Here is a 23,614-nt window from a genome sequence, read left to right on the forward strand (position 1 = left end):
CCGGGTGACGCAAAATTGGTCTCAAAAGTTGCGCAAGACTTGAAAGTAAAAAGTCAGGGAGCGGCGTGGTCAAAAAATTTCGCGCTGCGAAAATATCGCGCGATTCGTTGAGGGGGGGGGGGGGCTCTTGCGCGGTAAACCATCGCCAATGAATATACCATTTACCAAAAGAAGGATCACCAGTGGTTCTTGAAGTCGCTCTTAACTTACGAACAGCTTGATGAAACACCCACCCCCCTTGTCTCGTCCCAAAACCTCCTTCAAGTGCGACTGATTAAGTTCAGTTTTCAAGAGCTACCAGTAATAACGTGTCTGTAAGGTTGAATTTCTCGATCATGAACGAATTACTCATACAGGGGCCCGTTGCAGAAAGAGTTGCGTTTAAACGCAAGTAAAAAAATCAATCGCAAGTCCCAAATGCGCGCTGCTGATTGGTTGAAAATCAAGTTGCGCATGATTTTTAGAGTTGCGATTGATTGCAACTCTTTCTGCAACGGGCCCCTGGTCAAGGTAATACTTGGAACATGTGAAATTTAGGGGATTGAGTGTTAGAAGGAGGCCAGGAAAAGAACAAGGAAACAGAAAAGGGAGATAAGATGATGAAGAAGATGAAGGTGAAGAAGAGGATAAGAAGGAGAAAAGAAAAAGGATGATGATGAGAATGATGATGATGATGACGATGATGGTGATGATGGTGATGATGATGGTGATGATGGTGATGATGATGATGGTGATGATGATGATGGTGATGATGACGATGATGGTGATGACGATGGTGATGATGATGATGGTGATGATGATGGTGATGATGATGGTGATGATGGTGATGATGATGATAATGATAACAGTGATGAGCATGATGATGATGATGATGATATGACGAGAATGATGATGATGATGACGACGACGATTATGATGTTGAGGTGGTGAGGAGGAGCAGGGGGGGGGGGGGAGACGGAGGACCCGGAGAAGGAATAACATCGCGTGATTAATTTTGGTGGTTCTGGTAGATGTTTTCAGTTTGTATATGATTCTGTACCCTATTCCACCGATGCAGAATTAACAAAAAATTGAATTTGTTTATAATTTTCCAACTTGATGCACTGTATACATGACAGTGTTCTCCTAAAAACAGTGATTTTTTTACAGTTAAATTAAAATGCAGTACGTGTATGAAGTTGAAAATTATGTTTCCGTTAAAAAATACTATTCTCACTCTGTTAAAAATAGAAGTACTCAACTTCTGGGACATCGGTTTGGTGGCAGACATTAATAACGAAACTATAACCTTTGGAAAGGTGTTGTATTCCTTACCTGCGTTAGCACTTTCGTGATTGTTCAACGAGTATGTGGTTAAGATTCATGTAGGCATAGTTCAAGAGATACCAGCAAAATCATCAAATTAAATCAAATTTCCCAATTACCAATGTCACACGTGAGAACATTATTGATTAAAAAGAACACAAATAAATAAAACAGAGTACTGGAAACAGTAGTAGACGAAGAAGTAGTATGCAGACTCAGCAACAGCAATAGCAGTAGTAGTAGAAGTAATAGTAATAGTAGTGTAGTAGTAGTAGTAACAATAGTAGTGTAGTAGTAGTAGTAGTAGTAGTAGTAGTAGTAGTAGTAGTAGTAGCAGTAGTAGTAGTAGTAGTAGTAGTAGTAGTAGTAGTAGTAGTAGTAGTAGTAGTAGTAGTAGTAGTAGTAGTAGTAGCAGTAGTAGTAGTAGTAGTAGTAGAAGTAATAGTAGTAGTAGTAGTAGTAGTAGTAGTAGCAGTAGTAGTAGTAGTAGTAGTAGTAGCAGTAGTAGTAGTGGTAGTAGCAGCAGCAGCATAGTAGTAGAAGTATAGTAGAAAGCATTGGTGGTAGCAATAAAGGACAAGAAACACGATGAAATTATATTCTATTTTTTTTTAATAAAAGGAAACTTTTCCATCCTGGCTGAAACAATTACAAAACTTCGTTGTAAATTACAAGGTGAAATAACATCAGTCAACAGAAAGGATAATGAATAAAATATATTAAATTAGCTAAATAATTTTCAGACCGCCTGTTTAACTCTGCTTATCATCATTAAGATCATTTATATTTGCAACCCAGTACACCATAATTGACCACCCTCCAATAACTCAAAGTGACTGGAATTTTCAAGAGTGACTATTAATGATCGATATTGTTCATTCTTTGCTTGAATTAGTAATAAAAAAGTAACATATTCTTCAATTTGATAATCATACGTTAATTTGAATTCAATATAGGTATATTCAGCAAAAAGTACTTAGTGATTAGTAATTTTATTATGAAATTTTGATTTGCAATTTACTCATAAGAAGCAAGTTAGAATTACGTGAGTTTTTCTTATTGTACGTAAAATCTCAAGCAAATTTAATTAAATGCACTTATACATTTTGAGTAAATCATTCGGACCGCGAGTAAGATTAAATTCAAACATGTGGAGGGAAAATTGCCCTTTTAATGGGGAATCTACAAATGGAAATTAAGAAAAATTACGAAGGGACAAAATAAAATATTTCAACAGTGTTCGTTTTCAGGAACTGGTATTCCAGTTCTTAATATTGTGCATCGTTCGCAAAATAAAAGACATCATTTTGAAGCCAGTCAGAGCTCCAAACAAAGGCCTGATTATCGCCATCATCATCATCATCCTCGTTGTCGATATCATCTCCTTCGCCAGAACCACTACCAGTATCTCCGCTGCCATCTTCTTCATCGGCATCGCCCCCGTCGATGGGGCGTCGATTGTTTCGACAGAACGATTCCAAGTCAACATGGTCAACATATCCTATATCTTCGGCAGCTCGGCACGCTCTCTCTGCGAATGCACTAAGGAGTTGCTGGGAAGCCCAGTCGGGTGTGAAGATCTCGACTAGACAGAATAAAAGATGAAAAACAAGCAATTAAAAAGTAATCAAAATGAGGGTCTGGTGACAAGCAAATTTGAAAAGCAAAAATAAGTAAATGAAAGATAAAAAATGCACGACATATTCCCTTAACCATGTTATCAAGTATTCTTATGGCTCTCAAAAGGAGGGGGGCGGAACTGGTCAGATGTTTACCTATAGGACCAAAGTCGTAGATCCATTCTTCCAAGCCGTCACCGGATCCGTCACCAGAGCCTTCTCCTGAACCGTCGCCCGATGCTTCAAGCGAACCTGTAAATGCCAGGCAGACGGCGTCGAGAAACTACAGACGTAGCGCGACCCTTCGTGTCAGCGGCTCTCTCTTGGCAGATGTCTACCATATCGTATATGATCCCGTATTCCTCCGCATCGTATCCACCTGCGACGTCCCGTTTGTAAGGCCGTGCTGTAATTGGAATTGAAACAAACTTAATTTCAAAGATTTTCAGCTTGCGCTTCGCGCGCTCATTATTTCATTGTTGAGATGCATCATCTTCGTGAGTCATTAAAACAGTTCTTAACAGGTCCATTTTTCAGGCCATTATATTAAAAATTTCAGCCCGCACTTCGCAATCCTATTAATTGATTAGTTATTGATCAGGGCCCCGTCTTCGAAGAGTAAGACTAAACTGCAAGTTTGTTCAAAATATGTTCGAGATTATGATTTATATTCATGCATTCATCGTTTTCTTGAAAATTCAGTGTGCTTCTTTTTGTTTACAAAGGACATATCGTACATTCCCTGTAGAAAAATATTATGATATTGATGGATTTCCATGCAGTTGGGGTTTATCAGATCGTAAGCCCAGAATACTTAATTACTTAATTTCAAAAAGTTGAGCTCGCGCTTCTTGCTCGCATGATTTAATTTTGATTTTTGAGATATCTTAAAAGGCAAGATTAAGTAACTGCTACCTAAAACTTCAGTCTTTAGAACTATACCTCTTCAAACAACAATTAATTCTAAGCTGCCGATTTTGGAAAATGTGGATGAAAATAATTTCCGCAACCCCCCCCCCCCCCATTTGGCGAAAGCTTGATCCGCCACTTATTAGTATTAGTAGCTTAACCGAGGTAACCTAATGAGGTTAATATGTGAGCTATACAGTGCGTCCCACAAAAAGGAAACCCGCCTTTCACAATCATTAAGTATGTTTTCACTATAAATTTCATACTTACGGTAAGAGTGGGATCTAATCTTTAATTTGATACCCAAAGCTTAGCAAATTGTCCCCGCGTGGCAGTTTAAAAACCCGGGGGGGGGGCCACTTCCATTCACGAGTGGATACCATGCGCGACCATGGGGTCTCGAAAAGCACCCTAAACACGTAATTTTCATATTCTTAAAATGCACCCCTTAACAAGTATTGGTGTGTGAAACCCATCCCTTAACAAGTATTGGAAACAAAACTCTTGGCAAATATTCCCTGAAATGAACCCCTAAACAAGTACAGGAATGTTTTATTGTTTATACAGGTCCTTTGGTCGTCGGCTTTAATCCTATTTAGTTTAGTACGACCCCACCGTCTACACCTCGCGCAAATCGGACTCTAAACGCAAAATGTTGAGGCAAAAAGGACATCCTTATGAAACATTTTAATTTTGTTTTATCATCCCCGCAAATTCGACCCCAAACACGTAATTTTCCTGGCGAAATAGATACCCCTTTTTTCATTATTTTTGTGTTTTTGACACCCTTATCACGTTACGTACGTAACGTGCCCTATCGTGAAAAAGATATCCTTTTTACGTGTTTTTTTGGTCGCGCATGGTATCCACTCGTCAATGTAAGTGGCCCCCGGGTTTAAAAAGCAATAAATATTGAGGCACATCAGAAATCGCTTGCGCAGAATCTCACGTGTGACTCCGAATCCACTCTCATTTCCGGGATCAGTGAGAAACTTAAAAAATAATAGGCCTACAAAAGAAATGCTAATGAGCCAATAATCACGAACCAATATCGTCCAATTTTTCTGCGCAACCTGATTTTGACATTAAAATTTCAAACTTGTCTTGCACATGAATCAGTGAACTGTTCGTCTCCGCATACATTCGTAATTCCGAAGCTTCGTTATTCCGAAGCTTCGTTATTCCGAAGGTTCGTAATTCCGAAGCTTCGTAATTCCGAAGCTTCGTAATTCCGAAGCTTCGTTATTCCGAAGGTTCGTAATTCCGAAGCTTCGTAATTCCGAAGCTTCGTTATTCCGAAGCTTCGTTATTCCGAAGTTTCGTTATTCCGAAGGTTCGTATTTCCGAAGGTTCGTATTCCGAAGGTTCGTATTTCCGAAGGTTCGTAATTCCGAAGGTTCGTTAATCCGTAAACGAAATGAGGTTAGTTATTCCGAAGGTTCGTTAGTCCGAAAACGAAGGGAAGTTCATAATTCCGAAGGTTCGTTAATCCGAAAAAGAAATGAGGTTCGTAATTCCGAAGGTTCGTTAGTACGAAAAATAAATGATTATCTGACCTTATTTCGTTTTCGGACTATCGAACCTTCGGAACAACGAACCTTATTTCGTTTTCGGATAACCGAACCTTCGGAACATCGAACCTTATTTCGTTTTCGGATGATCGAACCTTCGGAATAACGAACCTTCAGAATTACGCCACAAATGTTCGGATTAACGAACCCTTTTACGCTTTCGGATTAACGAACCCTTTTACGCTTTCGGATTAACGAACATCGAGGTATAGGCAATTTATGTGTTTCGGAATTACGAACCTTTGGAATTACGAAGTGTAACCGTTCGTCTCATATGATGTATCAAAATAAAGAGGGATAATAATAATAATAATAATGATGATGTAAATGAAATATCATATTTAATTTGCCTTTGAAGAAGACGGACATGGGATTCCCAGTTTCCCTTTTTTCTGGGACGCATTGTACAAATATGCCATATTACCATTATTATGAAAATGAAATAAAAGAAGCATTTCCGACTATTTAGTCAAATATCAGGTGATCTGGATCATGTATACAATAGAGATAAGTTAAATTCTCCATAACACTAAGACCTACATGCATTGTGTATTATACCTTTTTCTCTATGATCATCTATACTGTATATCTGATCTGTGAATATTGTAATGTGCCAACGTTTCAGTTTGTTTTCAGTGTGATTTTTTTTTTCATTTCCAACAGAACAGTATACAAAATCCATATAAACGCAATTATGATAATCAACTCAAGTACACAAAGAAACATGTAATACAAAATACAGGCCTATGTCTCAATTTCGCATTTTAATCTTGGGTAGATTATGAAATTCTCCAGCTGAAAATAACATATATCAATGTTGAAAAAGGAAAAGCCGACTTTGAAGCTGTGTTTGTAAATCGTGGACCCCTCGGATGAAAGTCTTCATAAGTCAATTATATAAATTTAAATGTTTGTAAGCTATTAGCTTCATTCATTTTTTAAACAGTGTATTTATTCATTCATAATTGAAAATATTGTTAACAAAAGAAAAAATATTTAAAGATATTTTAAAAAATATAAAATAAAAAAGGAACCTATTTCATTGGAAGAATAATAGTAGTTGCTCGCTGGTTTACTGGGAGAAAAGAATTAATGAAAAAATTGAGAACAGAATCAAAACAAGAAGAAAAGGCGATGTAGCACAATCAAGCATAAGTCGGTGCAGCTTAACTTGCTTATGGGAGAGATACATATTTTATGTCAGAAGAATCTAGCCCTTTGGAATATGTGTAATTCATGATATGGGTTAAGCACACAAATCTTAATGAAATCGGGAAAAGGGAAAAGGTTTAATTTTAAGCGAGTTCATTTAAATGATGAAATAAAATAAATAATGATAAAGAAGTTTTTAATCATGAATATGATAGAAGTATTAGCAAGATAGCTCAGTCGGTAGAGCGGGGGTTTCGGATTCCGATAACCCTGGTTCGATTCCCGTTTAGCAAAGGGCACTAGCGCACCCTTTGGTAAGGCATTTATTCTCATCACCAGGTCCCGCGGAGAGTACCTTATGCCGTCGGTCCTCTGGTTGCTTGCTTACAAGCATTCATGTTTTCTTAGCAATTAGGTTTAAAAAGAATCACCACCAATCAAGATTGTGACGTAAATGGCAATCTTTCTTCATATTTTTCAAGTATACGTCTGACAGGAAATCGAAAGGCAATGTTTCCGATTAGGTACATTACTATAATAATGCATTGATTGATGAAATAGATTCGATCATCGGAAAAGGAAGAAAATGAATTTCTTGGAATTCTATGCAGGATAACACCGGTGGATTTTGACGTGACTCAACTTTTTAATCAATAGGCGCACTATCAGATTAAACATGTAGAGTTAAACGCGGAAATCTGTCTTTTTACATTCTGTTTTCTTTCGTTTTTTTTTCAATTTCACTCTTTCCTCCTTTCAATTCTTGATAACTCGCCCTCTCGAAGAAAGTATACCAATAGTTTCGATTTGACTGACCATCAGTAAATTCAAAATAATTAATCTGGACTCCTCTCAGAGTGAGACGAGTTGAGAGTGCATACCGCTCCTTCTGGAGTGAATAGTGTATATATTTTTTAAATATATATTTTACTCCAAAAAAGATGTAAATCCACTCTCAAAAGATTATATCCCAGTCTAATACAATTGGTCCCTCGCCTCACTCTGAGATGAATGTGATTAGGGACCAGATTTGCTCTTTTGCATTTAGAGAGTACTTCAGGGGCCGCGGAAGCGGGTGGGGGGGGGGGTTGCCGCCCCACTTTTTCCAAAACCGTATATACAAAAACGTTAAAATTACCATTAGATTTTGATTTTTTTTCAGCCCCCTCCAATTTTGGCTCAGCCCCCATTTTGAAAACCGTTCCACGGCCCCTGTACTTGACACTGTGACTATTATCAATGATTGTCCAGTATCATGGGTTTCATATACGAAGTGTGTGGTATGAGAAGACACAAGGATCTCATTCTGAATAAGAAAGTAAATATCTACAAATGTAAAAAGGCAAAAGAGAGTTTTCAAGCCTAGGATATAATAAAAATAATCTTAGATTTTGATAGTTTTAATTCATTGTCAGATAAAAAGAAGGGCATTCTTTAAAACTGAGGCATGTTGCATAAAAAACAACAATAGAGGTAGATTCATTATTGCATAGTCTAACAAAAAAATATTAGGTCCACGACAAGATAGATGACAACATTTTTCTTTCGGTATAAAACAGTCTCTCAAGCACTTTATTGCATTGGGCAAATATAAATTAGGGAAGCAATTTTCGTACATGTAATTAAGTTTGAATGGCCTTTATTTCGAAAAGTAGTCACATTGCAGATAAGAGGCGATAAGTCTCATATGTTAAAAGATAAATTTCTCGCTGAGAACTAATCAATAAAGTGGTATAGATTTTGACCTTTTTCTAAATATGAGATTTGATGCCACTACATGTAGAAATAAGATTTAACTAGAAATAAAAATGACTAGAAAAGTACTTTCTGACCTAGCTCTTATCTAATCATAATCAGTTTAATTTTGACTATACTAGTATAATAATTATTTATGATTTTGACTATTGAGCTAGAATTTTAGTAAACCTGACAAATTATTTCAACTCTCTGAAACTTTAACTATTATCATGACTTGTCAGGGTCTTATATACCTGAATATCAGGCCCACACTTAAAACGGTCTGTAACTAAATTAACATGCTTTACAAGACAAATAGTGTTGCCCTTCTAAGTCAAAATAGGTCATTGATGAATTGATGTTAAATACGTCTTCTCTATGTACATGAAAGTCGGAATTAATTTGACGAGCTTAATTTGTTACTGGTAGAATAAAAATTTAATCACTTACCTCCAACCATGGTAGCAATTATGCCAAGCAACTTAAAAGCAGTAACAATCGACGCCATTGTAAAACACACTTCTAAAACTTCCACGTAGAACTCTAACTACTGATAACAAAAAGGAACAGTTATTAATTTAAAAATTGCAATGATTTCTGAAGTAAAATTGGTTAACGAAGAGATGATGATTAGGGAAATTACAACCTTACCAAGCGATGTTGCGAAACTATAGCGGTAAATAATAGCTTCCCGTACGTATATATATACCCGGATAAAAAACCCAAGGAACGATAAACTGAATGAAATATGAATCGCGAAAATGGAAGATAACCCTTCATGATTTGTTTTTAATTTCCGCAAATATTCAAAGTTAAAAACAATGCTGTATCGCGGGTTGCATCAGGTTGTTTGGATGGGGGGAGGGGGGGGGGGGGGAGGCCGTACGCAGATTTTTTCCAGGGGGCAGAACTCGTAGTTTTTTTTTAAGAATTCGAAAGCGAGGGAGAGAAGCGACCGACCCTGTCATTTACGCGCTTTCGCAATTTTAAAAGTGAAATTGGGGGATTTCGTGTACACTTTTGGTCAATTTTGTGAATAGTTTCTGGACAAAAAAATGTAGATTTCCAAGATGTCGGGGGGGGGGGGGGATAGGAGCGAGGCAAACGGCCTTCAGCATTTTCATGTCATCTTTTCATCCCTTTTCCTGCTCATTTTTTTTTTGGGGGGGGGGCATAATCGAAAAACATTTGCTTTCTCTTTGTTGATGGTTGTTTGATGGTGTTGTCGTTGAAGGGTTGGGGCGAGGTTACAACCAGTGACCCCTTTCTTTTAAACTGAATAGGGAGGAATCTTTCAACGGGAGGGGGGATGCAGTCATCCATCAACCAGGGTGTAATAGGAGTCGATGGCGGGGGGGGGGGAGGCAAGAGCCAAAATCATCCCAGTGATGCGTTTAAATTCAAGTCTTTGGGGCACAATTTTCATCATTAAAGCTCCGAGCGCGATTTTTTTTTGCCTTTTCATTTGAGAATTTTACATAGAGATATTTAAAATATATAACATCATATCTCACTCTTCTCACTGAGGCTCCGCCCCAGAACCTCTCGAGATTCAGCCATTTTAAATCCTAAAGATGGCCGCTATTTTCAATCAAATCACAAGGTAGGTTTTACACAGCACACTACTTGATTGAAGTGGCGGAATATTTGAAAAGCATTGAAGGGATCAACATGGCAACTGTAGGAAAATTTCTAAGAGGTCGCGAGCGAGACATTTTTTTTCGTTTTGAAAATGAAATTCTAATTATGTAATTAAGGGGGCATTAGCCCTTGGCCAGGTACATATAAATGCTTCTTCAGAGGAGCTGGGCGGTTCCTCTCGAAGTAAAGTAATTTTTCCTGATTGCGGCGGTTTTTCATGAAATTGAGAAAATCAATAATAATATTATAAACTTCATGCACATAAGCCATTCATATCTTTAAATCGTTGACATGCCTGTCGTGTTCTTAATTTCTTCTCTTGTCCCGTTTCCATTTTCTTCCTATTCAAATTATGGTTTCCCCTAGCCATTTAGCTCATTCCATTTTACTATCATTTCCAAGTTTCTTGTTGCCTCTTTTCTTTCCTCTTCCGCGCCATAAAGTCCCACTGCATTTTGTCATCTCTTAATTTATTTCCCGATTTTCACTCATTTATTTGTATTTCGGGATTATTTTCCTTCTCACAAGTCATGTAATTTTTTCTTTCGTATTCCGTCTTTTCTTCCATTTTACCTTTCTTCTTTTTCTTTTCTTTTCCCGTTTTGCCCCTCTTTCCACCCTTTCATTCATTCATTCTTTCTTTCTCTCTTTCCCTCTCTTTCTCTCTCTCTCTTTCTTTCTTTATTTTTCTTTCTTTCTTTATTCTTTCTTTATTCTTTCTTTCTTTATTTTTTTTCTTTATTCTTTCTTTATTTCTTTTATTCTTTCTTTATTCTTTCTTTCTTTTATTCTTTCTTTCTTTCTTTTCTTTATTCTTTCTTTTCTTTATTCTTTCTTTCTTTCTTACTTTCTTTATTCTTTCTTTCTTTCTTTCTTTATTTATTCTTTCTTTCTTTCTTTATTCTTTCTTTCTTTATTCTTTCTTTCTTTCTTTTTCCTTTCTTTATTCTTTCTTTCTTAGAACTTTCTTTCTTTCTCTCTTTCTTTCTTTCTTTCTTTCATTCTTTCTTTAGTAGTAATAGTAGTAGTAGTAGTAGTAGTTGTAGTAGTTGTAGTGGTAGTAGTAGTAGTAGTGGTAGTAGTAGTTGTAGTGGTAATAGTAGTAGTAGTAGTAGTAGTAGTAGTAGTAGTAGTAGTACTACTACTACTACTACTACTAGTATTCATTCATTCATTCGTTTATTTCCATTTTCAACAATTAGAGTTTCTTCTGTACATGTTGACATATATAAATAACAAAACATATTTCAAATATTCCTGTACAGAAAATTATATTCAAGATTATTACAAATCAGGTTGGAAATGGAGGAGGCTGCTAAAAAGCGGAGCTTGTAGAGTGCAGCCTCCTAATAAATATTCTTGCAGTTGTTTAGCATATAAAAAAATAAAATAACAACTTGAGCATAACCACTTGAATTAAAAGGAAAAATGGGAAATAAAAATAGAAAAGGAAATAAGAAAAAGAGAGATTAAAGGTCTCCAGAATCCAGCCCCAGCACTCACAGACGGACCTCGCCGATCAACAGGGAAACGAAAGAGATGTAAAAGTGTACGTGACATGATAAACATGTTCGATTAAAAAATACAAGAGTTTGAGTGATGAAGAGTTAAATTCAATGGTTATCTTGAAGAAATTTTTTGAACTTATATTTGAAAGAATTAAGGCTTGGAGATTCTTTGATGTTACTATTAATAGTTCCCCAGAGTCTAGGGCCTTCAAAAGTAAAAATTGATTTTGCAAGGATGGTCCGGGGTAGTGGTAAATGAAATTCATCGGATTGACGTGTGGGATATTTGTGAAGGGTTTTGTTTTTGTTAAATGAAGAATTAAATATGGGTGGTAACATATTATTGTTTAACTGATACATGAATTGACCTAAATTATATTGGTACAGTGTTTTTATTTTTAGAATGTTATTGTTTAAAAACAACTCATCTGTGTGAGATCTCCAGGACAAGTTGAAAATAACACGCAATGCCTTCTTTTGTAAAAGCAATATTCTATCTAGGTAGGTTGAGTGTGTGTTTCCCCAAACAATTGCTCCATAATTTAGATATGGTAAAATTAATGTTGAATAAAGCATCTTTAGGGAGGAAGTTGGAAGAAAAAACTTAACTTTGTTGATAACACCAATATTGCGTGTAATTGTACGACATATAGAGTCAATATGCGATTTCCAAGATAATTTGTTGTCTATTATGAGGCCTAAAAATTTTGTTGTAGTAACAACTTCAATTTCTACATTGTCTAATTTGATATTAAATGGTAATTGTTCTAAAGAATTGCTAAAAAGCATGCATTTCGTTTTTTGAACATTTATTGACAATTTGTTAGCCCTAATCCATTGTACCAATTTATCCAGTTCAGTGTTCAGTACATTAATTAAAATATCAGGGTTAGTATGAGAGTAGAGTACATTTGAATCATCTGCAAAAAGGACATAAGATCATATTTCAGAGGAGTTCTGGATGTCATTTATATAGATTATAAATAAAAGAGGGCCCAGGAGGCTGCCTTGGGGAACACCCCAGTAGTAGCACTAGTATTAGTAGTAGTATTAGTAGTAGTAGTACCAGCAGCACCATTAGTTGAAATAAAGCAATGGTGGTAGCAATAAAGACAAGAAACACAATATATTTGTCCAATCTTCTTATTTAGAACCAAGAGTCTATGTACAATGAAAATTAAAAAGTAAAAAGTAAACACATGAAAAAAACATAGCATATACGGTAAATCAAACAAAATAACAAAAGTGGAAAGATATATCATGCTACTAATCAGAAAAGATCATAAAATTGAAAAATTTGACAAGAATTTACACTATACAGTATATTTATAAAATGAATGAATTAGGCTGCTATCATATTATTGAAGATAGTGTTCACATGTAATTGTATTGAAAGCTGTATCCTGTCGCAGCAGGTTCCAATAAAAATTGAACAGAGTTTCGTGCAGAAAGCATACTCCATGCCTCATTATTTTTTTAAGCGCACACCTAGTTACCAATAATGCATATAGAATTTCCATTTTAAAGTAGGATAATATAGCTTATAAAGCATACTCCATGCCTCATTATTTTTTTAAGTGCACACCTAGTTACCAATAATGCATATAGAATTTCCATTTATTTTAAAGTAGGATAATATAGCTTTTTTAAATGGGTGCTCACGGGCATAGGTGCCGCTGCCGAGTATCGAACCCCGGACTTTCCATGTATAGCCAGTCGCCCGAGACCACTCGACCACAAGCATGGACTTGAGGCCGATTATGCTGAACGATTCTGTTATTGTTTTTATTTTAAATAGACAAACTAGTCAGTTTTGACTATTGTTGCCTTATTAATTTGCTTTCCTTGATTTTTTCAACATAGAATAATTTCTTTGTTCAATCTATGTCAGTTCGAAAAGTAACAGAAAGAAGGGAAAGAGAAGTTCTAAGGAAATTGTGCAAGACCGCCTCTCCTGCCCTGTATTAGTACGTTATCCTGACAAGCCCGCTCGAGGTGCATTTCGAGGGCGTCTCAGGAGTACAAAAAATTGTATTCCCTCTGTCTGTCAAACTTGAGCAGGGGGCGCTCTATCCGATATCTCGTAGAACTTCATTTGAATTTCCGCAAGTGAATATATTCAAAATCAGATCAATATCTGAAAAATATTTACATAAGAGTAAATACTGACATTCAAGCGTCATATAATAAAGTGACAGTGACAAGAAAGGTGCACACAGAATAATAGGGAGAAAACATAATCGATTACACCATAACCAATTGAATATAAAAAAATATACAGTTTGATCAGAAAAGTGTTATGGTCAAAAAATGTTTATACAAATGATTAAAGAATAAATATTAACTGCAATATGTCATTTTCAGACAACCATCAATTCAACACATGTAAGACAGAGATGAACTCGCCAAGATTATTCCCATAGTAAGCACATTCAAATATATCTTTTTTACAAGGTATTGAATTTGATTAATTTCAGTTTAAATCCCATGTTAAACAATTAATTCTAGATTTTTACAAGAATCATTTCACACGTAGTAAAAACATTATTTCCGTTTTAAAATAGAAAGAAATGAATTATCATATATCACATCTTAATACCATATCAATTGCAATACATGAGATACGAGCGTAAAATAAAGTGATATTCTTAATATAAGTACGTTGACATATTTCACAAAAATAATATGTACAAATGTTGGCATGTATTCTTCTTTAATCTGCCACAAGTTAGCGATTCATAACATACATGAGAGAAGTTCATCGCCATATTCTAGATATTATAGAAAAAATAAACATACAGTAATATTCACGTAGTGTGAATAGGCTCAGTGCAAGTAACATTGAGATAATAAAAAACTCAAGACATTCCTAAAACGTGTTCATCAGAACATGTACATGAAATTGTATTGAAAGGTTGTCATATTTTTATCGTAAAATTCGCCCATTGTGATTGGCATGTCTTTGTTTAAAAGTAAAAATTTCTCTATATAATACTAAATGTATGTGACATACCATGTTATTATGCATGCACACTCTGAGAAATATTGGGTAAAATGCTCTACGAGGGTAATTATGTCTTCAACCAACATTGGGCATTTCTTTTGGACATCGTTATCCAGCCAGTGTGATGAACATTTTGCCCATTCTAAAGTAATTGCTGCTTATTTTTTAATCTTACTGGATAATATACCCCAGATACATTCTTAAAATTCATATTCGCTTAGAGAAATTACTTCAACTCAACAACCAACCTGCGGATAGCCGCTGATCCTCAGCGCCTCAGCGCCAGCAAAAATTTTATATAGTAACATGAAAAGATTTTTTATATTGCAAGTCTTCTCCTCACATTATTTCATTCACTCGTCTTCCTCCTCTTATTTTCCTCTTCTTTTTATTTTTAGTCTTTCTTTTTCATTTCCTTTTTCTTTTTTTTGCTCTGCCAATTTTTTCTGGGGGGTGGGACCTGGGGGGGACACCAAATCTCGGGGGGGGGGGGCACGTGACCCCCCGGCCCCCCGTAGCTACGCCACTGTTGGGGTGGCAGACAACTCCTGTGATCTGAGATTCATGGGAGGCCGCTTGTCAGCAAGTAAAAACTAAACTTCGAGCTTATTTTAAGCTGCCCCCCCAAAAAAGAATTCAGATAAATAATCCAACCCCATCTGCCCCTGGTCATTGGATCTGGTGATCTCCTCCCATGTTAAAACTACGCGCTATGACGAATGTAGTATGACAAATGGTCTCCATAAGGGTTTTTTTTTCATATAATGTGAGTGTGTGGGTTCTAGTGTGGGTGTGGTTGAATATGCATAATAATTTGTTTTATTGTATTCGCCTAGGTGTGTATGTATGAAATTATGTCTGCACTACAAAGATCACCTCGCCTAGGCCAGGTATGTTGGGCGTTACAAGAGAACCAACATTTCCCTATCATGAAAAGATGAATAATATGCCAGACTACCATGACTACCCTTACAGCCAGGCAGGGGGGGGGGGGTACCCCTGATTCAATTGGCCATATCTCTAATTTAAACATGAATTAGACTCTAATATTTTGTATACACATTGTACATGTGCCCAGGTACCAGAAAACATAAAAAACCCAAAATCCAAAATTTCACTTATAATACCCATTTTCCCAGGATGGCTCACACATATCAATTGTTTTCAATTTACCAGAGATATATGCAAATTCTCGATTTGGATTCAATTTCTCCATAGCACATTCTCCATCGTTACAATAATCCATTGTTGTAGATAGGTACTTTGATGCAACATTACTATGTTTATGCTTATTCATCAGTTTATAGTAGATACCCCTGACAATTGCAATGATTATTACTAATGGGCCTACAGATATCACACAAACATAAAATATTATGAATACGTTTACTTCATTTCTGGTTATTTTCATTGCATTAGTGAATGATGATGATAGGTAGTCTTTAGAGTTTAAAGAAGTTGTAATCATTGAATTTTTTGCTTTCTGGGACATAGACTCTGTTGACATTTGTGTTGTAATGCTAGGACATGGGTCTTTCCTGTGGAATTCATCTTGGAACAAGACAGTATCATCACATTCACATCTTGATTTATTTACATTCAAAGCAGAATAGCAACAATACACTTGCTCTGATTTTCTTATGATTATAGACTGTTTCAATAAAGAGCCTGTCAGAGCAGGGTCTCTTAAGTGAGGCATCCGTAAACCATCTTGATAGCATTCAATCTTTCCTGGTAGACTTCTGGCATTGGCTGTACAGTCTACTGCTACCCATTCTCTATCATAATCTTCACCCACAACACAAAGTGCCTTATCAGGAGGATAGTCTACCTTCAGGTATATCCTATGTGTATGATCACCTAGTATTTCCCCATCCTTGTATACTAACAAGATGTATGTCCCTTCATCATCTATCATGAGATCCCTTATTGTAAGATCCAGAGAGCAGCTCCCATTGTTAATAACATTCTTTACTTCAAATCTCTGAGCCTGACTATCGGGCAAAAATATCAATGAGCCTTCCGTTGAACAATAAAATGGCGCTCTGTATGAATGCTGCAATGTTACTTCTGTACTATCACATGGATATGGAAAAATCAAATTGGCTTCTTGACCTTGCATTATGGATATTCCTCTACACACATTACGAGCGAAGATAAGTAAAGTGATCAAAATAACAATTTTTGCCATAGTAAACTTAAAACAGCTGTACTTATGATGTAAAATGCAAATATACTGCTATCTTTAGAGACAGAAATATTTTTAAAGAAAATATAGACTTACATGTAAATTATGAGTGAATTCGGATTAACGGTAGGTGATTAACATAAAGAGATGTGTTGTATTACATTGTGAAGACGCAATTTAACTTGGTTGATTTTATCTGCCCTTCTTTTAATACTGAAGGTATGTCACTTGATGTCTGCAGATGCCACGAGTTAACTTGATTCAAGTCTGCCACTAACCGTCAGATATATCCGGCATCGGTCCTTTAATGTATCAGTCCAGGAGATATCAATGTCAGAATTATTTTCTATCAGAGAAGACTGACGAACATGCAGATAAAACCTGGAAAAGAATGTTTGATTTTATTCAGCATTTCAAAAAAGGCGCCGATTTTCAAGACTTTTTAAAATTCTATAATACAGAGATGCCAAGACCACAAATGTGCCATATGTACATGAAATAGTGCTGCAATGTTGTCATTTATGGCTTTGCTGATGCGTTTATCAATAAAACAATACACAGTGTAATGCCCTTTTTCTTTATCTTATACAGTGGTATGCAAGTGGAGCGTTGTGGCCCAGTGGATTAGTCTCCGGACTCTGAAACAGAGGGTCGTGGGTTAATCCCAGCCATCATGGCCATGGCGTAATTTCCTTCAGCAAGAAATTGATCCACAATGTGCTGCACTTAACCCAGGTGAGGTAAATGGGTACCTGGCAGGAATTTATTCCTTGAAACGCAGCGCACGTAACAGCTGCACTGCTAAAGCCAGGGTAATTATGCTGCATACTGTAGAGCGCTTAGAGACTTCTGACAAATTAAGTATTAAGCGCTATATAAGCAGGTATAATTATTATTATTAATTCTATATGGGAATGTATGCAATATGATAGTATCTTTCGCTATACCATGTCAAACAATTATAATATCCTGTGACTCTCAGAAGCAAAGCTGTTAACTAAAGAAATAAGCAAAACCCAATCCCCCGTTTAGTGATGGATCAAACAACAATTTGTCATGTGATTCTCTCCCAACAATTACAAAAAGGAGATTCTTATATAGACGATGACACTGTTGAAAATATACAAATCCTAGAATATGACATTAATATTTACTCAATTTCGTTCACAAAATTCAGTAAGAAAAGCCCTGAACAGTAGGCTATATAATGAAAGAAATTCATTCTCGTTTACATGGTTTAAGATATGGGAATCTGTAAGACAAAATATGAATTGAGCAGTACTCATGGTACTACACTTACTTGTTCATCTATACTGTATGCCGGTGTCAGAGGAACAGATTATTGCAACTCTTTGTGAAGTAACTGACAAGCTTGTACTTTCCTGCAGAAACCAAACAAAATGATTTTTAAAAATTCTATATTGTTCAAAGAGAAATAGAAGATGAAAGGCTCAAAATTGCACGTCATCCATGCTGGGTATCTCACATCGTTGATACATATATAAATATGGTCAAAGTACATGCAGCATGATCGCGTATAATCTTCTTGCTGAGACCATGTAAATTCAGCTGATTCATTAATTTGATATTATCTCATGCTGCAAATAAATCCTGAAACATATATTAAAAGTACTCGATTCTTATGAAAAAAAAAACAATTTGACATACCAGTCTGAAGAGCTTCCTTTTTATACAGAAAAAATGGCATGAATGAAATAGATGGATTGAAAGAGAGACTATACTGTCCATATTCTAGACCTTTCAGTTGGGAAAAAATGACAGATGTTTTATGTTTACCTTACCGAAGTTGAGTACAAAGGTTCTGAAACAGAACCTTTGGTTCTGATACAGAACAAAGGTTCTGATACCTTGTAAAAATATTGTAAATTTTACATTCGAATGACTGGCAGCTATAAAGGTTAAAAACAGCAATTTTTTCTGTAATTCAATTTACTTCAGAAATATTGTTATACAAAATTACTAATGTGTGAATCCTGCAAATAAAAATACAGTTTGTTGTAAATACGTTATACATTTTTTTGTACGGAGTGAATCCTGTGAATCTAAATACAGTTTATTGCAAATATGGTATACAGTTTTTCCTGCTAATTTTGTAAATTTAATAACGGTAAAAAAAGGACTGTAAATATGTCCAAATTAAGTCTTTTGTTTGGCATTTGTAGCTGCCAGCCAATTTACTGTGAAACTGCTTACGATCATTTTACTGTAAATACAACAAAAATAAATCCAAATGTTGCTACAGATTTTTCTTATTTTTCTTGAATGATTGATTAGGCAAGAACTGAACAGAAAAAAGTTATAACATATTTGACAAGGCAATTTTATGCAGGATAAGCATAGATGTACGTGTGAATAATTCAAATGGAATACAATGTTACATTTTGACGGTGAAATCCCGATTGGTCTATACCCAATTTGTCTAATGCCGTTTCGTCTACAGTATACTAGCCATTTGGTCTAATTGCCACTTTTGCCCATAGTGACATATTCTTTATTTGGCGGCTATTTCAAAGGGGTACAGTATTTTTGAGAAGCACTGTAGTGTTGCAATATGTTTTCATTAAATGGATTTTGCTGATGCATTTATAAATATAACAATACACATTGCAATGCCTTTATATTCATATTATACAGTGGTATGCAATTCTATATGCAGTGGCGTACCGTGGGTCACGGCATTGGGGGGCACCAGCAAAAATTTAGAGTCACTTAGGGAACTCGCGAAGCGCGCTCAGTTGCCAGGTATACTGACCTAATAGAGACATTTTAAGGACATGCAGTGCCATTAAACGGATATGTATCTGACTGATTAAATAATGCGAGCGCGAAGCGCGAGCTGAATATTTTTGATGTTCAGACCTAAAAAGGGACATTATCAGCAATTTTTGTAATTATGATACTTACCTGTCTCGCTAAACAATGCAAGCGCGAAGCGCGAGCTGAAATTTTTGTATATATTAACCCCAAACAGTGACATTTTAAGGACTATATTTTAGGAATCCATTAAGAGTATACTCAGCATAGTTATCTAATGCTAGTGCCATCCTTTGCTGATATTGATAAAATTACATCTAAACACATTAAACACTTTTTTTAGTCATTGTAATCATGTAATCATTACAAATACTGCGAGCGCGAAGCGCGAGCTGAAAATTTAGGAAATTCAGACCTGGAAAGGAGCATTCTAAGGCTTGTTTGTAGGAATTCTCTAAGACCGTACATATTTTACTAACCAAATGATGCGAGCGCGAAGCGCCAGCTGATTTTTTTGTATACACTGACCCCAAAACATGGATATTTTAAGGACTATTCGCATTAGATGACTATGGTGAGATACTCTTAATGGATACCTATTTAGGAATCCATTAAGAGTATCTCACCATGGTCATCTATATAATGCGAGTGCCAAGCGCTTTCTGATTTTTGTTAGAGTTACATCTAAACACATGAAGCACATTTTGTTGTCATAGTCATACGCATCTCATTAATCAAATACTACGAGCGCGAAGCGCGAGCTGAAAATTTTGGAAATTCAGACTTGAAGAGGGGCATTCTAAGGCTTGTTTGTAGGAATTCACTAAGACCATACGTATTTCACTGACCAAATAATGCGAGCGCGAAGCGCGAGCTGAAAAAAATTGATATTGAGATCAGAAAAATTGTCATTTTAAAGACTGATTTTAGAAAGTCATGAAGAGCAGACATCTCACCAATCAACTAATGCCAACATTAGCACGGACAGGAAATGTTTTATATTCAGACCTTAAAATAGAGCAATCACTTTAAGTAGTCATGAAAAAGAAGCAAATGTCTAACTCGAATTGCAAGGAATATATTTATTTGGCGTATTTTTATTTGAAAATGGGAGGTTTTAGTACCACAGGATTATATATCTCGTTAAACAGTCTATGCGAGCACCGGGAACAATGTAGACATAGGCCCTGCGCAAATAATGTTTCATAAAGGGATGAAAAATTGCTTCTTATGTAATATATCATAATGCAATATAACATTATAATGAACAATAATTTCTTCTTTCCCTACTACGCTTCTCTTCTTTTCTCCCTCTTTTTCTCCTTTTCCTCGTTTTTTGGGCCGATGGGGGGGGGGGGGGCACGTTCCCCCCATGCCCCCTCCCGTTGTTACGCCACTGTCTATATGAGAAAGTAAGCAATATGACAGTATCTTTCCCTATACCATGTCAAACAATGATAATAATGTCCTGTGACTCACAGAAGCAAAGCTGTTACTTAAAGCTTGTGGATAGTTTTGGTAAATCCACCAAAATGCACCTATCACTATTCCAATTCATTGCTAGCTAATATGAATGGATATGCCCTATAACAGTTATGATGTGGAGGATATGAAATGAAAATGTGTTTTACAGGATAAATTTTGCGATTTTACATGGAAATTTAACTTGATCGGGTCACCCGATCAAATTAAAATATCTGTGTGTTTTTGTCTTTCAATTAAATCCTATTCCAAATCATGGAATGGGCTGAAACTTTCAAGATAAGTTCTTTTTCTGTAACTTTTGGATATCTAATCACTAAATTTATAAGATAAGTGCTTGAATGCCCATTTTTAAAATTTAAAACAAGCGGTAGGATGCGAAAGATATTGTATGTTTGATTTTGCCAGCGCCATAATGTGGCTGCGATGAATGCAAGGAATGCTCCCCAGGGAGTGGAAATTGTGCACTTTTCGTGCTTGATTGAAATGAATCCAATGACCGGGGTAATAATATGCTGTAACACGCTTTGGGCCACTCTGGGAAAAGCGCTTTATAAAAATTGGCTATTGTTATTATTATTAGACAATGTAAAAATACATTCAGCTGATTACTTCATTTGATATTCTCTCATGTTGAAATTAAACCCTGAAACATAATATTGCGATTACTGGATTCTTATGAAAAAATAATTTGAGATACCTGAAGAGCTCCCTTTTTATACAGAAAAAAATTAAATGGCTTGAATGAGATAAATGGATTGAAAGAGAGACTATACTATCCATGTTCTAGACCTTTTAGTTGGAAAAAAAATGTAGACAGACGTTTCAATGTTTGCTATATCACAACAATGCACATAATTATGGATTGAAATTTATGTTTACCTTACCTTAAGTTGAGTAAAAAGGTTCTGAAACTATGCCTGAAGGGACCTCGCATATAGACCAAATCGCGAATATTCACACGAAATTGGCGATGAAATTCACGACGTCGTGAATAATTCGCAAAGAAATTGGAGACGAAATTCACGATGTCGCGAATTTCGTCGTCAATATTCAAATTGGCGACGAAATTGGTGACGTCGTGAATTTCGTCGTGAATATTCAAATTGACGACGAAATTGGCGACGTCGTGCATTTCGTCGCCAATTTCGTCGTGAATATTCGCGATTTTGTCTATTTGCGATGTTCCTTCAGGGCCACCATATGAAACAGACTGATACACTGTAAAACCCGCTGTAAAAATATTGTAAATTTTACATTCGAATGACTGGCAGCTATAGTGCCAAACAGAAGTGTCGTAAAGTAACATTTTTTGTCTTTAATTCAATTAACTTCATAAATATTCTTATACAAAACCACTTATGTGTGAACCCTGTAAATAAAAACACAGTTTGTTGTAAATATGCTATACAATTTTTTGTATGGAGTGAATCCTGTAAATTTAAATACAGTTTATTGTAAATATTGTATACAGTTTTTCCTGCTAATTTTGTAAATTTAATAACGGTAAAAGGACTGTAAATATGGCCAAATTACGTTTATTTTTGGTATTTATAGCTGCCAGCCTATTTACTGTGAAACTGCTTACGATCATTTTAATGTACATTCAACAAAAATGAATAAAAATGTGCTATAGATTTTCCTTATTTTTCTTGAATGATTTATTAGGCAAGAACTGAACGAAAACAGTTATTTTACAAGACAATGTTATGCAGGATTAGCATAAATGTACGTGTGAACATTTTGACGGTGAATTTCCGATTGCTCTATATCCAATTTGTCTAGTGCCGTTTGGTCTACACATCGTCTATAATATATTAACCATTTGGTCTAATTGTCACTTAGCCCATTCACCATTTTGTCTAATGACCAGTTACAATGAAGCCTATACCCATTTTGTCAAATATCCATCTGATCTTACATCACATAGTCTATATGCTTAAGTGAACTGGGCATTTCCGCAGTAAAAGGATACTTTTCAAAAATGTCCCTCGACCCTAATCCCATCCACTTGAGTCACCCATATTCTCCTCAGTCCAATGAGATCCACATTATGTAGTTAAAATGTTGCAATAAAAAAATGCAATTCATGTTCACTCATGCATTAAATTTCAGTTAATAAGTCATGATTGATCATTAATTTATCAAAACACCCACAACTTTGTAAAATCCAAGGGACTCGCTTTTCGAAAACTGAAAGAAATTATTGGAAGTGTAATTCCTGCCCAGCATCGTTCTACCCTTTGTTTGAGTGGGTACGTAGTGCGTACTAAGGCATGAATGGTTTTCCAACATTTTGGTGTCATAATTGACTTTATTAACATTCCATATATATATATATATATATATACATATACATATATATATATATATATATATATATATATATATATATATATATATATATATACATATATATATATATATATATATATATATATATAGGTGTATTATGCCCATAGTCATAGTGACATATTTTCAGCGGCTATTTCAAAAGTGTATAGTTCTTTTTGAGACGCACTGTAGTGTTGCAATATGTTTTCATTAAATGGCTTTTGCTGATGCATTTATCAATAAAACAATACACAATGCAATATCCTTTTCTTTATATTATACAGTGCGTATCAAAAAAAAAACGGGACAGTTTTGAAAAGTCTATAAAAAATTTGTTTCAAATTATTATATCTATATTTTGATGTTAATAGATGCTCTAAGATCTTATC

The 23,614-nt window shown here is 35.5% G+C and overlaps 1 protein-coding gene and 1 long non-coding RNA gene across 2 annotated transcripts; both read right to left on the reverse strand.

Moving 5' to 3' along the window:
- Positions 1–2,423: 2,423 nt before the first annotated feature.
- On the reverse strand, positions 2,424–3,203 carry LOC121421478. Its single transcript, XR_005970980.1, has 2 exons — positions 3,081–3,203; positions 2,424–2,890 (listed from the first exon to the last, which is right to left on the reverse strand). It is a non-coding gene; the product is annotated as an uncharacterized LOC121421478 (long non-coding RNA).
- A 12,095-nt stretch (positions 3,204–15,298) lies between these two features.
- LOC121421884 lies at positions 15,299–17,009 on the reverse strand. Its single transcript, XM_041616685.1, has 2 exons — positions 15,927–17,009; positions 15,299–15,370 (listed from the first exon to the last, which is right to left on the reverse strand). The coding sequence occupies exons 1-2, from the start codon at positions 16,635–16,637 to the stop codon at positions 15,299–15,301; spliced, it is 783 nt and encodes a 260-aa protein (XP_041472619.1). The 5' UTR covers positions 16,638–17,009.
- Between the last annotated feature and the right edge of the window lie 6,605 nt (positions 17,010–23,614).

This window comes from Lytechinus variegatus, chromosome 9 (assembly GCF_018143015.1).
Source record: "Lytechinus variegatus isolate NC3 chromosome 9, Lvar_3.0, whole genome shotgun sequence".
Lineage (NCBI taxonomy): Eukaryota > Metazoa > Echinodermata > Echinoidea > Temnopleuroida > Toxopneustidae > Lytechinus > Lytechinus variegatus.